The sequence below is a fragment of the Phragmites australis genome, chromosome 3 (genome assembly GCF_958298935.1).
Source record: "Phragmites australis chromosome 3, lpPhrAust1.1, whole genome shotgun sequence".
Taxonomy (NCBI): Eukaryota; Viridiplantae; Streptophyta; class Magnoliopsida; order Poales; family Poaceae; genus Phragmites; species Phragmites australis.
The window spans coordinates 17322056-17339605 of NC_084923.1; the positions used below are offsets into that span (position 1 = coordinate 17322056).

A 17550-nucleotide genomic window follows, 5' to 3' on the forward strand; every position below is an offset into this window, starting at 1 on the left:
AGACGTTGCATTTTTCTTTTTGAGGAAAAAGACGTTGCAAACATGATGATACAAAGAAAAAGAAAAAAAGAAGTAGCTCAGCCACTAAACAGAAAAGGTATAAATAAAAGAATTTGGCCCACGAAGTATTGTTTATAGCCCACCAATGCTTCCCGCCTAGCAAGTGGGCCGTAGCCCGTGGGCTGCTGTGTGGCGCGAGGCAGGGAGGGGGTGGGCGGCGAGAGGATTGACGTAGCCTTGGGCGGACCGAATGATTGGCGGCGGAGAAGACAGCTGGCTCCCTGGCAAAGTCTGCGTCTGCAGGCGGTGAGTGCTGACCACCGTTGTCGAGGCTCGCCCGGGCGGGGATGGACTCGGCACGGCGGCTGGCGCGCGAGATATCAAGAGACACGTTGATTTCTGACTGGCTGTTCAAAAAAAATTTTTGCCGAACTGAACACCTAAAAACAAATAGGATTCCTACATCTGTATCAGTGTCATATAACCTGGCTGCGGTGTTTGTTTCCGTAAGATTCACTCTACCTCAGGGCTTGAGCGCACTACCATCTGAATCTAAATGGTATTCCGACACTCACATCCGTGTCATATAACCTGGCTGCGGTGTTTGTTTCCGTAAGATTAGCTCCACCTAAAGACATCCAAATAGGCCGTGTCTACTGGGTCGGCCCGACGAGGCACGGCACTGTAGGCACGGCCTATTTGGATGTCTTTAGGCGGAGCTAATCTTACGGAAACAAACACCGCAGCCAGGTTATATGACACGGACGGCACTGTAGGCACGGCCCAGGCACGGCACGGCCCAGGCACGGCACGGCCCGATTACCGACGGCACGGGCACGGCCCAGGCACGGCACGGCCCGGTCAAGTCGGGCCGGCACGGGCACGGCCCAGCCCGGGCCGGCACGGTCCGGCCCGGCACTATTTTCTATTTTTTATTTTTATTTTTAATTTTTTAGCTATTTTTAAATATTTTTTATCTATTTTTAAATATTTTTTATCTATTTTTATATTTTTATCTATTTTCTATATATTTTTTATGTATTTTTTCATTTTTTATATTTTTTATCTATTTCGGCCCGTCGGGCCGACCGGGCCGTCGGGCCGAAATTGTGCCCAAACCGACCCGGCACGGCACGGTCATCGACGTGCCGTGCCGTGGGCCGAGGGGAAGACACGCGGGCCGGCACGGCACGGCCCGTTACTGTAGATGGGCCGTTTGAGCCATGCCGTAGCCGAACCGTGCCAAGTCGGGCCCGTGCCGGGCCGGCACGAACGGCCCATTTGGCCATGTTTGGCTCCGCCTTAGGGTTTGTATTTGAACAGTGTAGGTCAGTCCCAGCCAACCCATGGCGTTTGAAGTTTGATTTTAAATATGCCATACACATGGTGCCATGCAGGCCAGATTGATTTGCGGCGGGTTCCGAATCATGAAAGGACAAAAGAACAAGTAAGTGCTGTCCGGATGGCCTTTGAGCAATTGCTTGAATTACAACAACGTTGTACAAAACATGGAGGATAGCAAAGCCGACTGTAAACTATGAGTATCGTCTTCCAAAATTGTTCAGTAGCAATTCCAGCCATCTTATACATGGAAAGATATACTCAGCACATTTTGTAAAAAGTCATATATTCATGAATACAGCACGCCAATGTGAGGAATCAAAATCTTTAGGCGCAATGTTGAACGACTGCTCAAAAATGAAATCGCATGCAGCCCTAGAAAACACTATGCTAAAATCTAACCAACTAACAAATAATGGCATCTGTACCCGTTGACACTGAATAGGTATGTCACGAGGCTCGCCAATGTACTGCCTGTAGGGTGTAGGCCAACCATTGATCACAATGGTGGATCTTCAGCAAAGGCCCGAGTATATTAAGATAAAGCCAAGATGGCCGAAAGTCATCAATAATAGCCATGACACCTCTAGCACCTTGGCTCAGCAGTGTCCAAGGATGCAGCCACACGCCTGTATTCTACATCCGCGCTTTGGAAATAATCTGTAGGCAGTGTATTTTCGCACCAGCTGACCATGCCCTCCTTCCCTCAGCAGAGGCTTGAATAAAATTGAGACGAAACCTTCAAGGATTTGACGTCATCAATTATAGTCCATGACTGCTCCTGCAGTTTGGCAGCCTCAGCAATGTCCGAGTTGCAACCGTACACATGGACTGCTAGTCGTCTGCGCTTTGGGGATGACGATCTTATGTATGTATTGTACCAAGCGATAATATCATCCTTCCAAACTGTCCTAAGCTCTTCAGCTTCCAGTTTTGACATGTCAAACATGTACCTAGATGTCAATCATGAGACAACGAATAAGAGGGAAAGAAAGGAGGCATGAAGTAATAATGAAAACCAATCATTGGGGTGTAGCAAAACAGAAATAATAAAAATATTCAGATCACGCATACTTAATCTCATGGTTCGAAGTGAAATAGAGACCTTTTGCTAAGAGCATGCATACCGTGATACATCTAAAGTCCATATTTTTTAAAGAACATTGGGTCTCACAAGCATAAATTAAACGTTGACCAATTTCCATACTAGACTACCACAACAGAAGTTCAAGTACCAGGGGTAACTAGACAGTCACAACTAGTTAAATGTGCCCCTGCTTTCTCCCTCTTATCTGCTCCATTCCTTCGGCCACCAATGCTCACCTGCTGCAGTGACAACTCCAAGCCCACCCGCTGCAGATATAGCCTGGCACTAATGCTGTTTTGTTGGCATAAGCTCGCCCACAGCGATGGTGGCAGGTGTGAGTTTGCCCATGGCAGTGGACAGCAGTGGCATGGCCGTATGAGCTTGTTCTCTGGTGCAGAAGAAGGCAGAGAAGAGATCGAGCAAGGACAGGTAGTCCTTTTTGCAACCGCAGCGTACAAAATCCTAGCAGCAATGCTGCTAGTTTTAAGCAAAATCTGTAATTTTAAGCAATTGCAATGGCCATGGTCTTGGGAGTGTATTCTCATAATCCTGCATGTTTTGTGACAGCACTACATGATTTTCTCTTTTGAGAACCAGAAGGTTTGTTTTACTTATAAGCATGACATCTGTTTTTCGTATAACAAAATTTTACACATGCACTAATCTAATCACAACCACAATTCCATAAATGCTTCACCCTTAAGGTAGATCGTACTAACTGCTTATTCTCATGCAATACTTTTCAACAGTCCTATTCAATGCAAAATGTATGGCACATGGGAAAAGAAACTATACCTCTTATCAACAATCTGAGACCAATAATCACCAGTTTGGTAGCTAAGGGAAGGATCCTTTTCCAGTTTATCAGCTATTAAACCACTTCTATGGTGCTCAAAAGTCTCTTCATCGAGCCCGTCCTACAAAGTTTACAGGTGTTGGACCAAAGTAAAAGATAAAATTGTTAGATGAAAATTTTAATTAATTTTTAAGCCTTAAGAAATTACAGAGTTTGCCCCCCTCCCGCCCGGCAAACAAAAAGAAGAAAAGAAACAAATCGATGGACGATGGATACATTAAAATGCAAATGTTGAAATTCCACAACCACTTCAGTGCTTGATAATCTCAATATGAATAAAGGAAAAAACTATGAACAATTAAATAGCATGTGTTTTGAGATATTTTTTTAGTGTTACGGGATCACATGAACATAGTGCACAATGCAGTAATACTAGGTTGAAGAAAGTTTGAATATGGCTATGCTGCTTAGATACATATGTGATGATTAAAATATTAAAAAAATGCAGATTAACCTACACTGTCAGGTGAAAATCATAAAATAGTCTAATATAATAATAGACTGAAGCAGACATCTTGCGAAATAGGACAGAATCACAAAGCATACCAGCAGAGCAGATAGACCATTGATAAAGTTATCGATCCGACTTTGCAGGTAAACAGGGCTATATTTGGAGGACATAACTCGAAAACAATAGGCCAGCATCCGGTAAGTCATCCGTGGACTAGAGTCCACAGTATAACCAAGCTGCTCCTTCGTTCTATTATCAGAACACCAAGAAAATCATCAATTAGTAAAGACATTTCAAATATAAACAGTAACCAAGTATATAATCTTTCCAGTAAAAAGAAAGTGATGTCCTAAACCAACATTTTTGTGAATAATTTAGATTGTCCATATAAAAATTATGTGAGTGGAACTTTCAAAACATTGTACTTTACGTAGGATAACATTAGTTATATTACTTCATCTCAACAACAGAGAATATGATATTCATACCTCAGCTGATCAAAGCAAGGTTCTTCAATAATGCTGCTGAAAAGATCAATAATAGCTCTAAGCCTTGTTGCGTCCTTTCCAATGTCTTGCTCGATTGGGAAATAAACCTAACAAGAACAATGATGATCAGAAAATTATGTTATTACCCTTAAGCAAAGAAAGAAACAATGCAACCCCAAGGTTTCAGCCTTCCAGCCCTGCTGCCCATGTGAGAGATTTGTCCATTTGTGGGAAACATTTCTCAGTACCATCGCAAAGATCATCTAGATGGAAAATACCATCCAATAGGTAAATGACATGCATCCCCACTCCCGAGGCCCCGCACGCCATCCAACTAATAGCTCTTTGTGATGCTGGTGAGCTAATTTAACGTGGTTGCAAATCTCACAGTAGGTATATTTCACAAACAGGTAACTGAAGTTTCTAGCCATGGATAATGTTAGCATATAACTCTACACTTCAAATTACATCTATAAAAACAATGCAAAAAGGGTTGCACAGTTTTTTAGAATATAGAAGCACCAAAGTGTAGCCCCACCTCAACAACAGAATTCTCTTCAAGATCATTCTTCACGCGCACACTTCTAACAAAGTTTGCACCATTAGGGATGCAAATAACTCTTTCTCCATGCCTTGCCTCCTCTGACAGTGTCTGAGCTGACAAAGTATTGCGGAATATTTTTGATATATTCATTGCCTCCTCTTCTGACAGGTTGCCATGACACAGTCCCTCAATGTGCAACTGCATGAGTGCAAACAGAAAGTGGTTTTATACTGTCTATCAAGCAAGGTGGCATGGAACAAGAAACCAGTAAAATATTTTTTTATCAGAAACACAATGTCAACGAGCATCTTCCATATTTGGACATCATTTATTGTTCTATAAGAAAACATAGTAGCAAAAGTATTAGAGAGAAAGAAAATGTAGATAAGAGGAGGTCATTGTAGCACTGGTACCTGAGAAAGAAGCTTGGGTGCAAATCCTACCAGATCCGAAAATGTCAACTTCATAAGCACTTCTAACTTTTCATCGACATCCCAGAATATTTCACGCAAGACTTGTAGCCTCAAGTAGGTAGAGTGGTTCATAGGCTTCATATTGGTGTTCTTGTAAGCTCTTTCCAAATCCTCCTTGATAACCTAGTGAATGCACAGTGAAAATGGCATGAGATACCAAGGTGTAGCAGTTTATTAAATTGTTACTGCTCTTCGGAAATGTTATTTCAAGTCTTTCAGAAGTTAACAACTAGCAGACGTAAGAGGGGACAATAAAAATGCAAACGTTTACTAAAACTAGAAACTGAGTTCAAATATTAGTCAAGCTCAATAATAGCATCTTCCTCCCTGCAGCAATGGAAAAAAACATAGACTACAGCTACTGGTGGCCAGGTGCAACAAACCCAAGCAAAGCCCAAAAACAACTGTTTGAACATGGTTAAACAAGCATTTAGGCCACAGGCTGCTGACAATTTTAGCTCACTGGAAGTAACTAGGCCCAAGCATAAGGCAATTATCTGAAATTATTATGAACCTATTTTCCAAGAAGTAAAAAGAGAAAGCAACAAGCAGATTTAGAAACTTGAAACAAAAAAAAAGAACTCAAATTGGTGTCTGTCTAATCATTTTTAGTGACACAAATCAGCAAAGAGCATTGCGCCGACTAACAGGAATATCTGAACCTGCTTTGTCAACTGGATATCTAAATTTATGTTTCGATATGTTTCCATTCCCCAAGGAAATACAATATTACAAAGTAGCACCTTTTTAATACAGGACGAAATATATATAATTCGGGACTACAATCAACACAAGTCATTTGTCACAGAACGTTGAAAAAGAAGGTTTACAGGACAAAACTAAGATTTTCTAGCAAGCATCAGAATTCAAAAAATCTTTTTACATTCTGATAGTCATATTTCAAAAGAACCTATCTTTACTCCACATAAAATACATTACCTCAAACCTATCTGTCTTTGGAGAAAAGGATTGACAAGCAGACAAGATGTTTGACAGCAGGATGGCAAGCTTGTCATTGTAGCCATAAAGCTTAAACTCAAGTTTGCTACCAACAACAGATAATGAAGTCTCCAGTTTAGCCACATAAGCCTGAGAAAGTCAAAGTTGGATAAATCTATAGTGGAAAAAAAACTAAGATAGATAAAGGTAATTAACAGAGGCGATAAAATTGCAAATACCAAAAAAAAAAAAAGGGAACGTGGATCAGTTCTCTGATATCTGATCAGAGCAGCAGGGCAACTTAGAGAGGTTCAGGCTTTAGTAGGTCGCTGAGTTGAACTAATTATTTAATAGATCAGGCTTTAATGAGTGAAAAAAAGAACTTCCTTAAACATAAATGCGCAATAGCATTTCTGACCTTAAGTGAATAACAGTTGATTAATAATTTTTAGGAATAAAAAACGTGTCTTATTCTTAAACTCTTTGATAAATACATAAAATTAGGATCTTCTGCAGATACCCACACCTTTCCCACTTACTCCACATCTTGTATAACTCTTCGTTACTCTTAGGATTCAGTTTATATAGAACAAAAGAAGCAAAAAAGAAAGAAAGAAATCACAAACACAAATTGTAAAAACATATTCAGAATCTATCAATCCAGAAGGTGGACTTAAGGTTCAATGTAGGCACAAGAGCACAGAGTTCTATCATAAGTTCTGAGAAGTAAGCAAATTTAACAAAACTCACCTGATAAAGGACCTCATTAAGCTCATCTTTGAGAAGGTTTATGAAGAGATCTGTCAAGACAGAGTTTTCAAGGCTGCTACAGCCATCCTTGACAAAAATTAAAAAATAAGTATTGGCACGAGGGACATTAAATGTCATGTCCATCTTGTACCAGAGCTTTATGAAAGGCTCATCCACAATGCAACGAAGATTATCATCGCTTGAGGATCTAGGAGCGTTAGCATTTCGCAGAGTGAAATCCCCTGGGATAAATTCGTTCTTCCTAGGTAGATGTAAATTAGCATCTATTTGTACAGGATTTCGCCAACTTTCAATCAGAGATGATGGGATGTCTTCCTCAATGTACTGTGAACCAAACCATGGCTCACATTGAATAGCTGCATGCAACAAACTGCATTAGAAATGCAACATCATGAGGCAATCTAGCACGAATATGCAGCTTAACTGAGACCAGTTCTCATGACTACCCTTCAGCTGATGATAACATGTGACTAAACATAAATGTCAAATTACCAACTCCATAACCAGCAGGGTGTTCTTTGATACGCCCCCGCAAACAAAATGAGCTCCATTTATGGAAAAATTATACGGCAAGGTCAAGTATGGTAGAATTCAATGCAGTGCTAGAGAAACCTACAAACTACGAAGATATAGCATCTCAATGTTATTGTCATACTGATACCAGACTAAGAAGCGTAAGCACACACTACCAAGATATTGGATCCCAGTGTTAGACATACCAGACTCCGCATGCACCCACAAAAATCATCATCCATATTTATAAACACTATGCCAAGGAAGAGTTAGGTTGAAGTGCTTTCATGTATATTTTTCTCGGTCTTTTTATAATACCACTATCATTGCACCACACCTTATCAATTACAAAAGACAAGCTTAAAATACCAATTGCAGACTTTTCCATTTAGCCACTCAATATTTAAGGTACATATCTGTGAGTAATCATTAATGAATAAAACAAACAAGAGAAGAGACTTTGGCTATAAATTTTGAGGATCAGTTTGCAGTAGTGTTGTGTACTGCTACAAAATCCAGTTAGCTAATTCTAGTAAGATTTGCTGCTAAGGCTAAAAAAGCTATGCCTACACGAAATCATTATACCCAAAACTACAATAGTAGAAGGAAAAAAAGGAAGTGCTTCTGAAGCGACATCACTGCCAAACGGAGCCTATGCCATAGCTATAAAATACATTATATAGTTAAAGAGCATATTGCATAAACCAGTGTTCATTAACTTGTCGTAGGAGCAAAGTGCTTAAACTGGATACAAAACAATCGCAATGAAGAAAATGATGTCATAAACTGGCTACCTTGGGACTGCTTATCAAATGATTTACTGAGTATGTCAACTCTCATGTTATCTGGATTGAAGAAGCTCAAAGCATGCTTGACCAATGCCGGATCCCAGTCCTCATAAATATACTCTCCACATACGACGTGCTTCTCAGAATAAAATAGCATATTTTCTGCAGAGAAAAGGATCAATAAACATATCATCCACTGCATAAACTAAAGAGACACAAATATGAAAAGAAAAGGTTAAGACCTGCTAGATCAACCGCATAATCATCTGGAGGTTGCTCTTCTGCAAATCTGAACTCCATGTATCCAATGTCCTGAAGTTCCTTAAATATCCATTCTTGAGGATCAGACTGCTTAAGTAACTTTATATATTGGTATACAGCACCAATGACCTCGAATACCTGCAAAGAGCATTACATGACGACCAATATTATAGAATGATATGGAAAATAAATCAGTAATCCGCTAAACAAATGAAAGTTAACAGAAAAAATGCACTACAAAGCACAAAGTATCAATGGCAAAATCTAGATTTCTAGAAGTAACATCATATACTTTCTAAAGTCTCATAACATGATTAGAATAAAGCGTGCAAACATATTATGCGATACTTTAAAAAAAAACATGCATCCACTTAATCCAGTTACATAGTCATACCAGTAACACCTTGATAATTAACTCACATCAATGATAGGGACTAGGGAGATTGCACTTTGCCTTTGCCAACTTAGACAATTTAATTAGTTGGCATGGAATGGTCTAGAGGGTTTGTCCGGATGGTTAGAGATTAGGCCCAATCCAATCCCTTTGAATGGGAACACAGAATGAGCTAACTTTCCTGCTAATCCGTAAGGATTCGGTCTCCAGCCTATCCAAACGAACCTTAAGGGTTCTAGAACAGCCAAAGATCATTTTACGTAATGAAACTAAATTGAACAGTAAAATCCATGGTAACGTTAACTCACAATATATATTCAATGTTCCACATATAACATAGAAAGAGAGGGAAAAGACACCCCTCAAGGAATGCTACGAGAACTAATGTCCACTTTCAGTCCTAGACAAGTTTCCCTGATAATGGCTTTTCTGGCAAAGATTTAATTCAACCAGTTCTAAACAAAACATTATTGAAAAAATCAATGAATATAAAGAAAATTGCTGTATACAGAAAATTACTGAAGGATCTTTGTCTTTACAATGTTTGGCAGACAAATTGGTAGCAAAATTTGATGCAAAATGAAAATAAATTGAATATTCCTTAAATTAAGGTGTTCCCTGCAGATCTTTAGTTGCAATTTTCTATTAAAATCCAGGAAAACAAATTTATTTCAATATTTCTTCTTCACATAAGGTCATGTCAACTATCTTTGCACTGGAACTTTCTTGTCGTGAGGTTCGTACAGTTGCAAAATAAAACAGTCTCTCAAACATATGAGGCACTTTGAGAAAAGAAAAGGAACTTCGCTCATCCAAAATATGCATATAACAAGAAACATCGGATAACCTGCATACATTTTTCAGTCCTGAATCAGTAAGATGTACAGACATTTCAAAGATATAGGCATATGAGGAACGTTGTGATCCTCCACTGCCAACACCAGCACTCAATGAGCTTGCCCAACCTTTAGCTTTCAGGAAATAAAGTAAACTTCCCTTGCCCTCTGAAAATTTAAAAAAAAAAAACAAATGACCAGTTACTAATGGCAATAGTACATAAAGAAAGTTTGCTTTATGTGTGCTTCGAAATCTGCGTTGAACTAAGAAAATAAGTAACTTTAGAGTGTGTTTATGATCATTTTCCTTATAATTTGATTCTACAATGCAAAGAGATTTAGTCCTAAAGAACAAGAGTACCATAACAAAGCAAAGGATTTTTCAGATGCTAAAATATGATAAGAGAACACTGAGCAAGAATAGAACGATAATTTAGAAATTTACCACAGGTGCGGGAATATAGCAACAAGCATTGCCACACTTTCAACAGTACCCATTCCAACCAGGTAAGATAATTGTTACTATCGTATCGAAAAGGGAGGAATAATGTAATGTTGGGAACTTGTGAAAGGTAGAACTTTTACTACTGAATAGCTAAGAACTCCAAAAGGAGGAAACAAACATTGAACAATGTTGGCATGGAAAATCAATTACATGCTTAGCATTCAACCATTGAGCTACAGCAACCTCATTGAAGAGCAGAAGCTAAAAGTACACGTGCTGCAAGCTATTTACCATGACCAAGGAGATGTGCCAAGTAATCTTCTGGTTTCTTCATGTATTCCTTGTGCAAACAAGGAAGTGTCCATGACAAGCAAAGGCTGTGAACATCTCTAACAGCCTCTAACTTGTGAAGTTTCCCTGATTTCCAAAATGGCATGTCAGTCTTTGGACTTATATCCAACAGAGGACCGGCTTTAACCTTGCTAAATAGCTCCATGGTCCAGCTTTCTAGAATGTCAAGGGGTTCTGAAACAAATGTACCATAAAAATATCAAATAGTTAAATAGCATGAGCATAAACTCACTGATATGATTTATAGTCAAAATAGCATTTTTCTAAAAAAAACCCACCTCCTCCAATTATAACCAGTTTCATCGCCCCTCCATGGTAGTTTTTCATGTACATCTGTAAAATCTCTTCCCGTAGATTGATTCCACTTCCCATTGCATCAACTAAGCTTTTCTTGTTTCCTATTGGATAATCTCAAAAGTTCAGCCCCAAGGCAATTCCATGAATAGCACTACATGAAAATGCTGATTTTGTTCAAATATATGTCTAGCTGATGAACATACCCCAGGTAAATCTGTTCAAAGGGTGCCCTTGAGAACAAGTATGGGACTGAAGTTGGTAAAGACGACAGCTATCGCTTTGCCGAACTTGGTTAAACTCTGATGCAATATAATAGTCCAAGCAACAGTAACTATAATGTACAATATGATTCAAAGAGCAAAAAAATAGCTGTGGTTAGCAAGGACAAGATTAACCACAGACCTGAGTCCACCGCTAATATCTCACGGTCCATTGCTTCAGCCTTAACAAGAGGTGATACAAAGAACTGAGAAAATCTAAGAATGAAATCAGTACCATATATATAAGTTTTAAGCTTTGATACAGAATTCAGGTATAAAGAAAAAACAATAGAATGAAGAACGGCAGTGAATGAACGAGAGCTACCTGTCCAAGGCTCCCTTTAGGTATTCCCGTTTGACCTCAAAATGGTAGCACGTGTATTCGGTTTCAGTGAAAGCATTGGATGCACCACCATGTTTGGACAGGTAACTGTCATACTACATAAAAAAAAACTGCTCAGATATATAACATATAGCAAAGGTAAGACATCATAAGTAACAACGGAACGTTTGATATGAACAAAATAAATGCAGAAGCGCAAGGAATATCCAAATTCCAAAACAGTTTGCAGCATATCATAGCAGTGCCAGCACTATAACACCGCCATAGTAGATAAGGGGATGAGGCTGTTCAAGCATTTGCAGTACTACAGCTCCTATGTGTAGCATGTACTAGCGCTTCACAATAAACACATTCAGGTTTCCAAACAAGCACCAACACGCGGCAGGTTTCATGTTCTATTCAAATGGTGCATTAATATGTCACTCGCTACTGTTTGTGAGGTGTACTTTTAACTGTGCACAAAGATTTAAAAAGTTCTAAGACAGATACTTGAAAGATACATATTGATGGGAGATGATTGTTTAATTGGAACCCTCGCATATGGAGATACTTCAGAGAGAATCAAACAAGGGCAATTGAGAAGCTAACACTAGATCTACCAGCACATGTTTTGATTAGCACTAAAATTGAAACATTTTAGTTTCATTGACTAATAAAATAACTTTGTACTTGATAGATACAGCAGAGAGCATTGTTCCCGCCATATCACCACTATACACTATAACAAAACGTGTGTTGTGCTTTCATTAATTGCTACTTAAAACAGAGATCGAAATGGAACACGTGATGGTAAAATAAGAACTGACATTTCAAACACACAAAACTTTCTCAGTTACAGCGAATCTCAAATGTTGTGTAGCAGAACGGAGTGAAGGGGAAAAAGCATGCACACTGTACGGACCTCATTTTCATCTGGAAATTCAGAACTCCCCATAAAAAGCATGTGCTCTGCAAAATCGTAGCACTCTTTCAGATCAACATGAGAGTATGGGTATAAATCACCAGACTAGTTTCACTAAATTTCAGATTTAACAACTGATGATATCTAATCAGATCCGACCTTAAGACAGTTTCAAACAGAAGAGGAGGTAGTTTTCAGTTTTAACTGGTTTGCATGAGCAGGCAAAGTAAGATAGGTAAAACAGAAAAGACAAAGATCTCATACCTAGAAAATGTGCTAAGCCCTGTGCCTTCGGGGGGTCAGCGAAACTGCCCATTCCAACACACATTGCAGCAGCAGCCTGAAATGCAATGTGTCATCTTGTAAGAACAAAGAAAACCAACAACTTACAGTTACAGCATGCACCAGAACTACCAACCAGGCCAAATGACCTTGTCCACTCATGTTGTTGAAAACTGCGTGATGACTAAATCAAACTCGTGGTGTATTTTATACCACAGGCCCACATCAAGTTCGTCTTTCTGAGAACTTAGTTCATTACATAATTGCGTCACTTCGATTTCAAAAAATTACTCTTGACAACTCAAGAGTAGAGCCAGCTGATATCAGGTCCCAACAAAAACATACTCCAGGCCTTGAACAAAACTTTCAACGCTCATTCCATTGGTTATGATCCACTTAGCCGATCCTTCCCAAATATCACTAAATCAAGCTAGATCCCAGCATCCGTCAATAGCAATTATCATACTCACTGCAGATTTAAATTAATAAAGTAATGGTAGAGTTAGAGTAAAACTCATCGCAACCTTCTTAACGAGTGTCTCGGCGCCGCCCTTCTCCTTCCTCCTCTTCGGCTCGCTCCCATCCTCTTCCTCCTCCTCGTCCTCCCCCTCATCCTCGTCGTCATCCCCCTCCTCGTCACTGTACTCTTCGCCGTCATCGTCGTCCTCCTCGTCACCCTCATCCTCCTCCTCGTCACCCATGTCCTTGTCTTCCTGCGGCTGGGTGGCTTTAGGGTCGGGGTAACCGTCGGCGTAGATCTCAGGGTCGTGGACGAGAAGGGCGCAGAGGCCGTTGGCGAGGCGGAGGAGGCGGTAGGAGCGCTGGTCGTTGGGGGACTTGATCACCAGCTCGTCGTCGCGCGACACCACCGCCGCCATCTCGGCCAAGCCGCCGCCGCCGCCGCCGCCTGGAGGTACGGGACGGGAGGGGATGTGGTAGAGAGATGCGGCGACAGTGGGACACTAGCAACGCGCCTCCTCGCTTCTTCGCTTTATATTTCTTCTTTGGCTGGGATTAAATTAGGGTTTATATGGTTTGAATGTTAGTTTTATGCAAAAAGGTGGGCAGGCTAAGCATATTTTTTTATTTTTGGTTTAATTGTACACTGCCCGTCCGAAAATATAAGGCTTGTTTTATTTTGAAAAAAAAACAAACTTAGTATATTTTGACTAATAATTAGTTAAATTATAATTATTTTAAAAAAAAGCTTCCCTTCCCGGTGTCTTCTTCGTCGTCGTCATTGTGCTACCAATGACGGTGGCAGCAGGTCCTCAAGCCGCAGCGGCGTTGCATTTTTCGTTCCTCCTCCCTTCCGTTTCAGCTAGCCCCTTCTCCTAGATCTAGATCTTGCCTTTGATTGACTTGGAGACGCATCATATTATGCATGCTCAGCGATGTGTATTGTTGTCGACAGCTACAGGCGTGCCATGGAGACACATGTGGGCCACTAGATCCGGACGCTATACATTTGCTCGTGCAACCTACCAAGCTTAGGGCCTCTTACCCCTTCTCTCACTGGCGCACTGGCGTATGTGAGGTGGATGCCTTGGCGGGTGCGTCGTGGATAGTTGGATTTGGGAGCTGGGTGGTTGCTCATGCGGTCCATTGGGCTGTGGACACCCTCCGGCTAGTCCCCCTACTAGCGTTGGCATCGGCGGTGTGGGATCACTGGTGTTGATGATGGCTGTTGCTATGCTACTGATGGGTGGTGGCCTCCGAATTTGCCCCTGATGATAATTCGGAGCGCACCCCTAGCTCAGACAAATAACTCTATTCATGACCATTCATCCCATCTGACTTGATTGCAGTTGTGATGCCTCCTCAACTCGCTAATACACCTCCTGCATACCTGCCTCCCTCATTCTTCTCATATTGACTAGCTTCACGTGTCTATGCGCGTGGTGGTGCTTTGGTCGTTAGCAGTAAACCTCAAGCATAAGCTTGCGCACTTCGGCAAAAGCTTAAACTTGGAGAGGTATCACCATTTTCCTTTTCTTGCAATTTCTCATACTTAAAGACTTGTATTCATTTGTGAACATCTGTATTGTTCTTCTTGCCAACTTGCATTGCATTCACATCATGCTTACTTTCTGCATTGCATTTGTTTTTAGTTAATTAATGAAAACCCAAAATATTTTTTTATTCTAAGAAAAAACCAAAAATATTTTCAGTTTCTTTAAGTCCTTTTATGGTCCATGGCATAGGCTCTTAATTCATTTATCCGACGCTCCGTTTTTTAATGACAATTGCGGTAAAAGTTTGGTAATCTATCGGGGAAATTATAGACGATGTGATGGTTATGAATGAAACCTCGGAAGGAGGTATGTAATGAATGGGTTCTCTATTGAAATTTGTATGTTTGTTTGTAATGGAAAGTACATGCTGTTTTTTGTTAGCTTCAGACCTCACATTGTCTAGGTGATAAGGTTTAACCGAAGTTCCTGACAATATTTATCTATCTTGTGAGCATATTTAATTATTATTTTGATTCTTTGTCTTGATGCACAATAAAAATAAATAATGTTGTGAGTAAATATGCAAATTGGAAACAAAGAATTGCCCATCAATAGTAAATGTTTCTCTTTTATGTTAATGGGAAAGTTAGCACTTCTCTAGTCGCAAATGTTGAATGAAATACAGGTGAACTCTCCAAGGAAGTAGGGGGGCCACAGCTGACTATGAGTGAAGGAGAACTGTAGTGATGGCACTGCCTTGGTGCCAACATGATAATAATATAATTCCAATCCTTTGTTTCAAATTTCAAGAATATACCTTGGCAATGATTCGATGGATGGTCAAATTACTAACTATAAGCACAATCGCTACGCCTCGAACCTAAAAAGTCCTAGTGATAAGCCCGAGATGAATAATATGATTTTATTATGTTTTCTCTATTTCTCTTTGACATTGTTTGAGAATGCTCATTTGATATGTTTATGTTCTAAGTGGAATCGTGGATGTATGATCAAGGATAATGGCTAGAGAGGGGTGAATAAGTGGTATTAAAACTAATTGCTAAGCGATCAAGAAAATTTACGAAAATAAACTAAAGATCACTGGAGTAATATGGAAACAACTAAGAGTTATGCCAAGATTTGCAATTCTAGGTGACATGCAACAATTTATATTCTAGGAATATAAATTATATAAAATAAATTGCATGAAAGTAAATTGCTCCAAGGATGACACACGAAATTTATCCCGTGGTATTGGTGATTTGCTGATCACTCCTAATCCACGTTAAGGTCATTTCAAACTTCTAATCGCTTCTCTATCAAGTATCCAATTCTCACACGATAAATGGCTCAAACCAAGCAACTTGATCTTAAACTGGAATAGAACAAGAACTACTCAATACCTCGATTCTACTAGAGTGGCAGTTTGCCTCTCCAGTAAGGCGTGCTCAAAGCCTTCACATCACCGTTGTGGCTGAAAGTACTTGATGTCGACTAGATGGGGGTGAATAGTCATTTCTGAAAAATAAAACTTCGCAGCGGATCAAACAGTGCCTGGATATTCCGGGTCAATCCGGATACTCCGGGTTCCGGAGTATCTGTGTTCACCTAGATTATCCGGACTATACAGGAACTCGAAATCAAAGTAAACCTAAGCAGGTCTAGTTTGGTCTACAAGTTACCACAGCCTCTATAAGATGTATATGCTCCTTTTCAACGACAACCTGCACCCAAAAACTCACAAGCAACAAGATTAGGGCAAATCCCAAAATATCAACTAGAACAAGTAAAATGCAAAAAAGTAATGAAGACAAGGATTTGTTCCCGAAATTCGGCCACCTCACAAAGAAGTGCCTACGTCTCCGTTGAGGAGCTCACAAAGAGCTGTGTCTCTTTCAACCCTATCCTCACTCGAAGTATCCGTGTTCACTCGGAGACTCTAAGTAACACTTGTGAATACAATCAAGATCTCAATCTGGAGTCTGCCCAGAGGGTCCGAAAGCATCAGGACCCAGAGACTCCGGACCAACCCGGAAACTCCGGCTTTAACACCTATGCCAAACAGAGACTCTATCTCGGAGTCTCACTCGGAGATTTCGGGACACTAACAGAATCCGGAGTATCTGGGCTAACCCGGAGACTCCAGTATTAACACTTGTGCCAAACAGAGACTCTCTCTCGGAGTCTCACTCGGAGATTCCGGGACACTAACAGAATCTGAAGTATCCGGGCTAACCCGGAGACTCCAGTTTCAAACAACTCTGCCCTTTTTCCTGGTGTCCATGAGTGATTGTGTCTGTCAACTTTTGGTTCTAAAAATGATACTTTGAGCACTGAAACACCAGCAAGACTATCAAAATGCATTCCTTTTGATAGTACGGCATTCCTAAACTCAAATTCAAAAGTAAAATTAATTAAAGCCTACTGAGTTTCTTCATGCCGCTTCTCTTTTCTTTTTGAGCGACGCCAACTTCTTTTAACCTTTTCAATGGGACTAAAACTTGTTCATAATCTCGATAAACTCATTATTCCTTTAATCATTTGTCATCAATTAGCCAAAACCCACAAAAGGGCCTAGATGCACTTTCAGTGGCTCCTTCACAATCTTCTTTGAAGAGCTCAACAGCCCAACAACCTTCAAGCCGTCAAGAAGGCGGCAAACTTCAAGAGTAACAAGTCGATGATGCTTGTTTGAAGGAACACTAGTGCCTCAATTCTCAAACTCTTCAAAGTTATGCACTAGATGTTCTCACACTCTCCAAAATGTAACCGCTAAGCAAAGAGAGGAAGAGGAGGAAGGCAAGAGCTCAAATGTGCTGTAGTGAAGTGCTAGAGAGGTCCCTTGAACCAGCCAAGCGACTCTATATAGGCCACACTCTAAAATGTGACCGTTTTTGTTAATTTGATATCTCTGCGACACTGCCGATTAGCCTGCCAGCCGTTCAACAGCTATAAAGTCATGATGATGACTTCT

The 17550-nt window shown here is 40.3% G+C and overlaps 1 protein-coding gene across 1 annotated transcript; it reads right to left on the reverse strand.

Moving 5' to 3' along the window:
- Positions 1 to 1442: 1442 nt before the first annotated feature.
- Positions 1443 to 13601, reverse strand: LOC133912464 (nardilysin-like). Its single transcript, XM_062355200.1, has 19 exons — positions 13146 to 13601; positions 12604 to 12679; positions 12340 to 12386; positions 11421 to 11533; positions 11238 to 11311; positions 11039 to 11134; positions 10817 to 10936; positions 10479 to 10712; positions 9762 to 9910; positions 8494 to 8650; positions 8258 to 8413; positions 6930 to 7306; positions 6180 to 6329; positions 5181 to 5363; positions 4762 to 4965; positions 4224 to 4330; positions 3831 to 3984; positions 3224 to 3345; positions 1443 to 2294 (listed from the first exon to the last, which is right to left on the reverse strand). The coding sequence occupies exons 1-19, from the start codon at positions 13497 to 13499 to the stop codon at positions 2048 to 2050; spliced, it is 3120 nt and encodes a 1039-aa protein (XP_062211184.1). The 5' UTR covers positions 13500 to 13601; the 3' UTR covers positions 1443 to 2047.
- Between the last annotated feature and the right edge of the window lie 3949 nt (positions 13602 to 17550).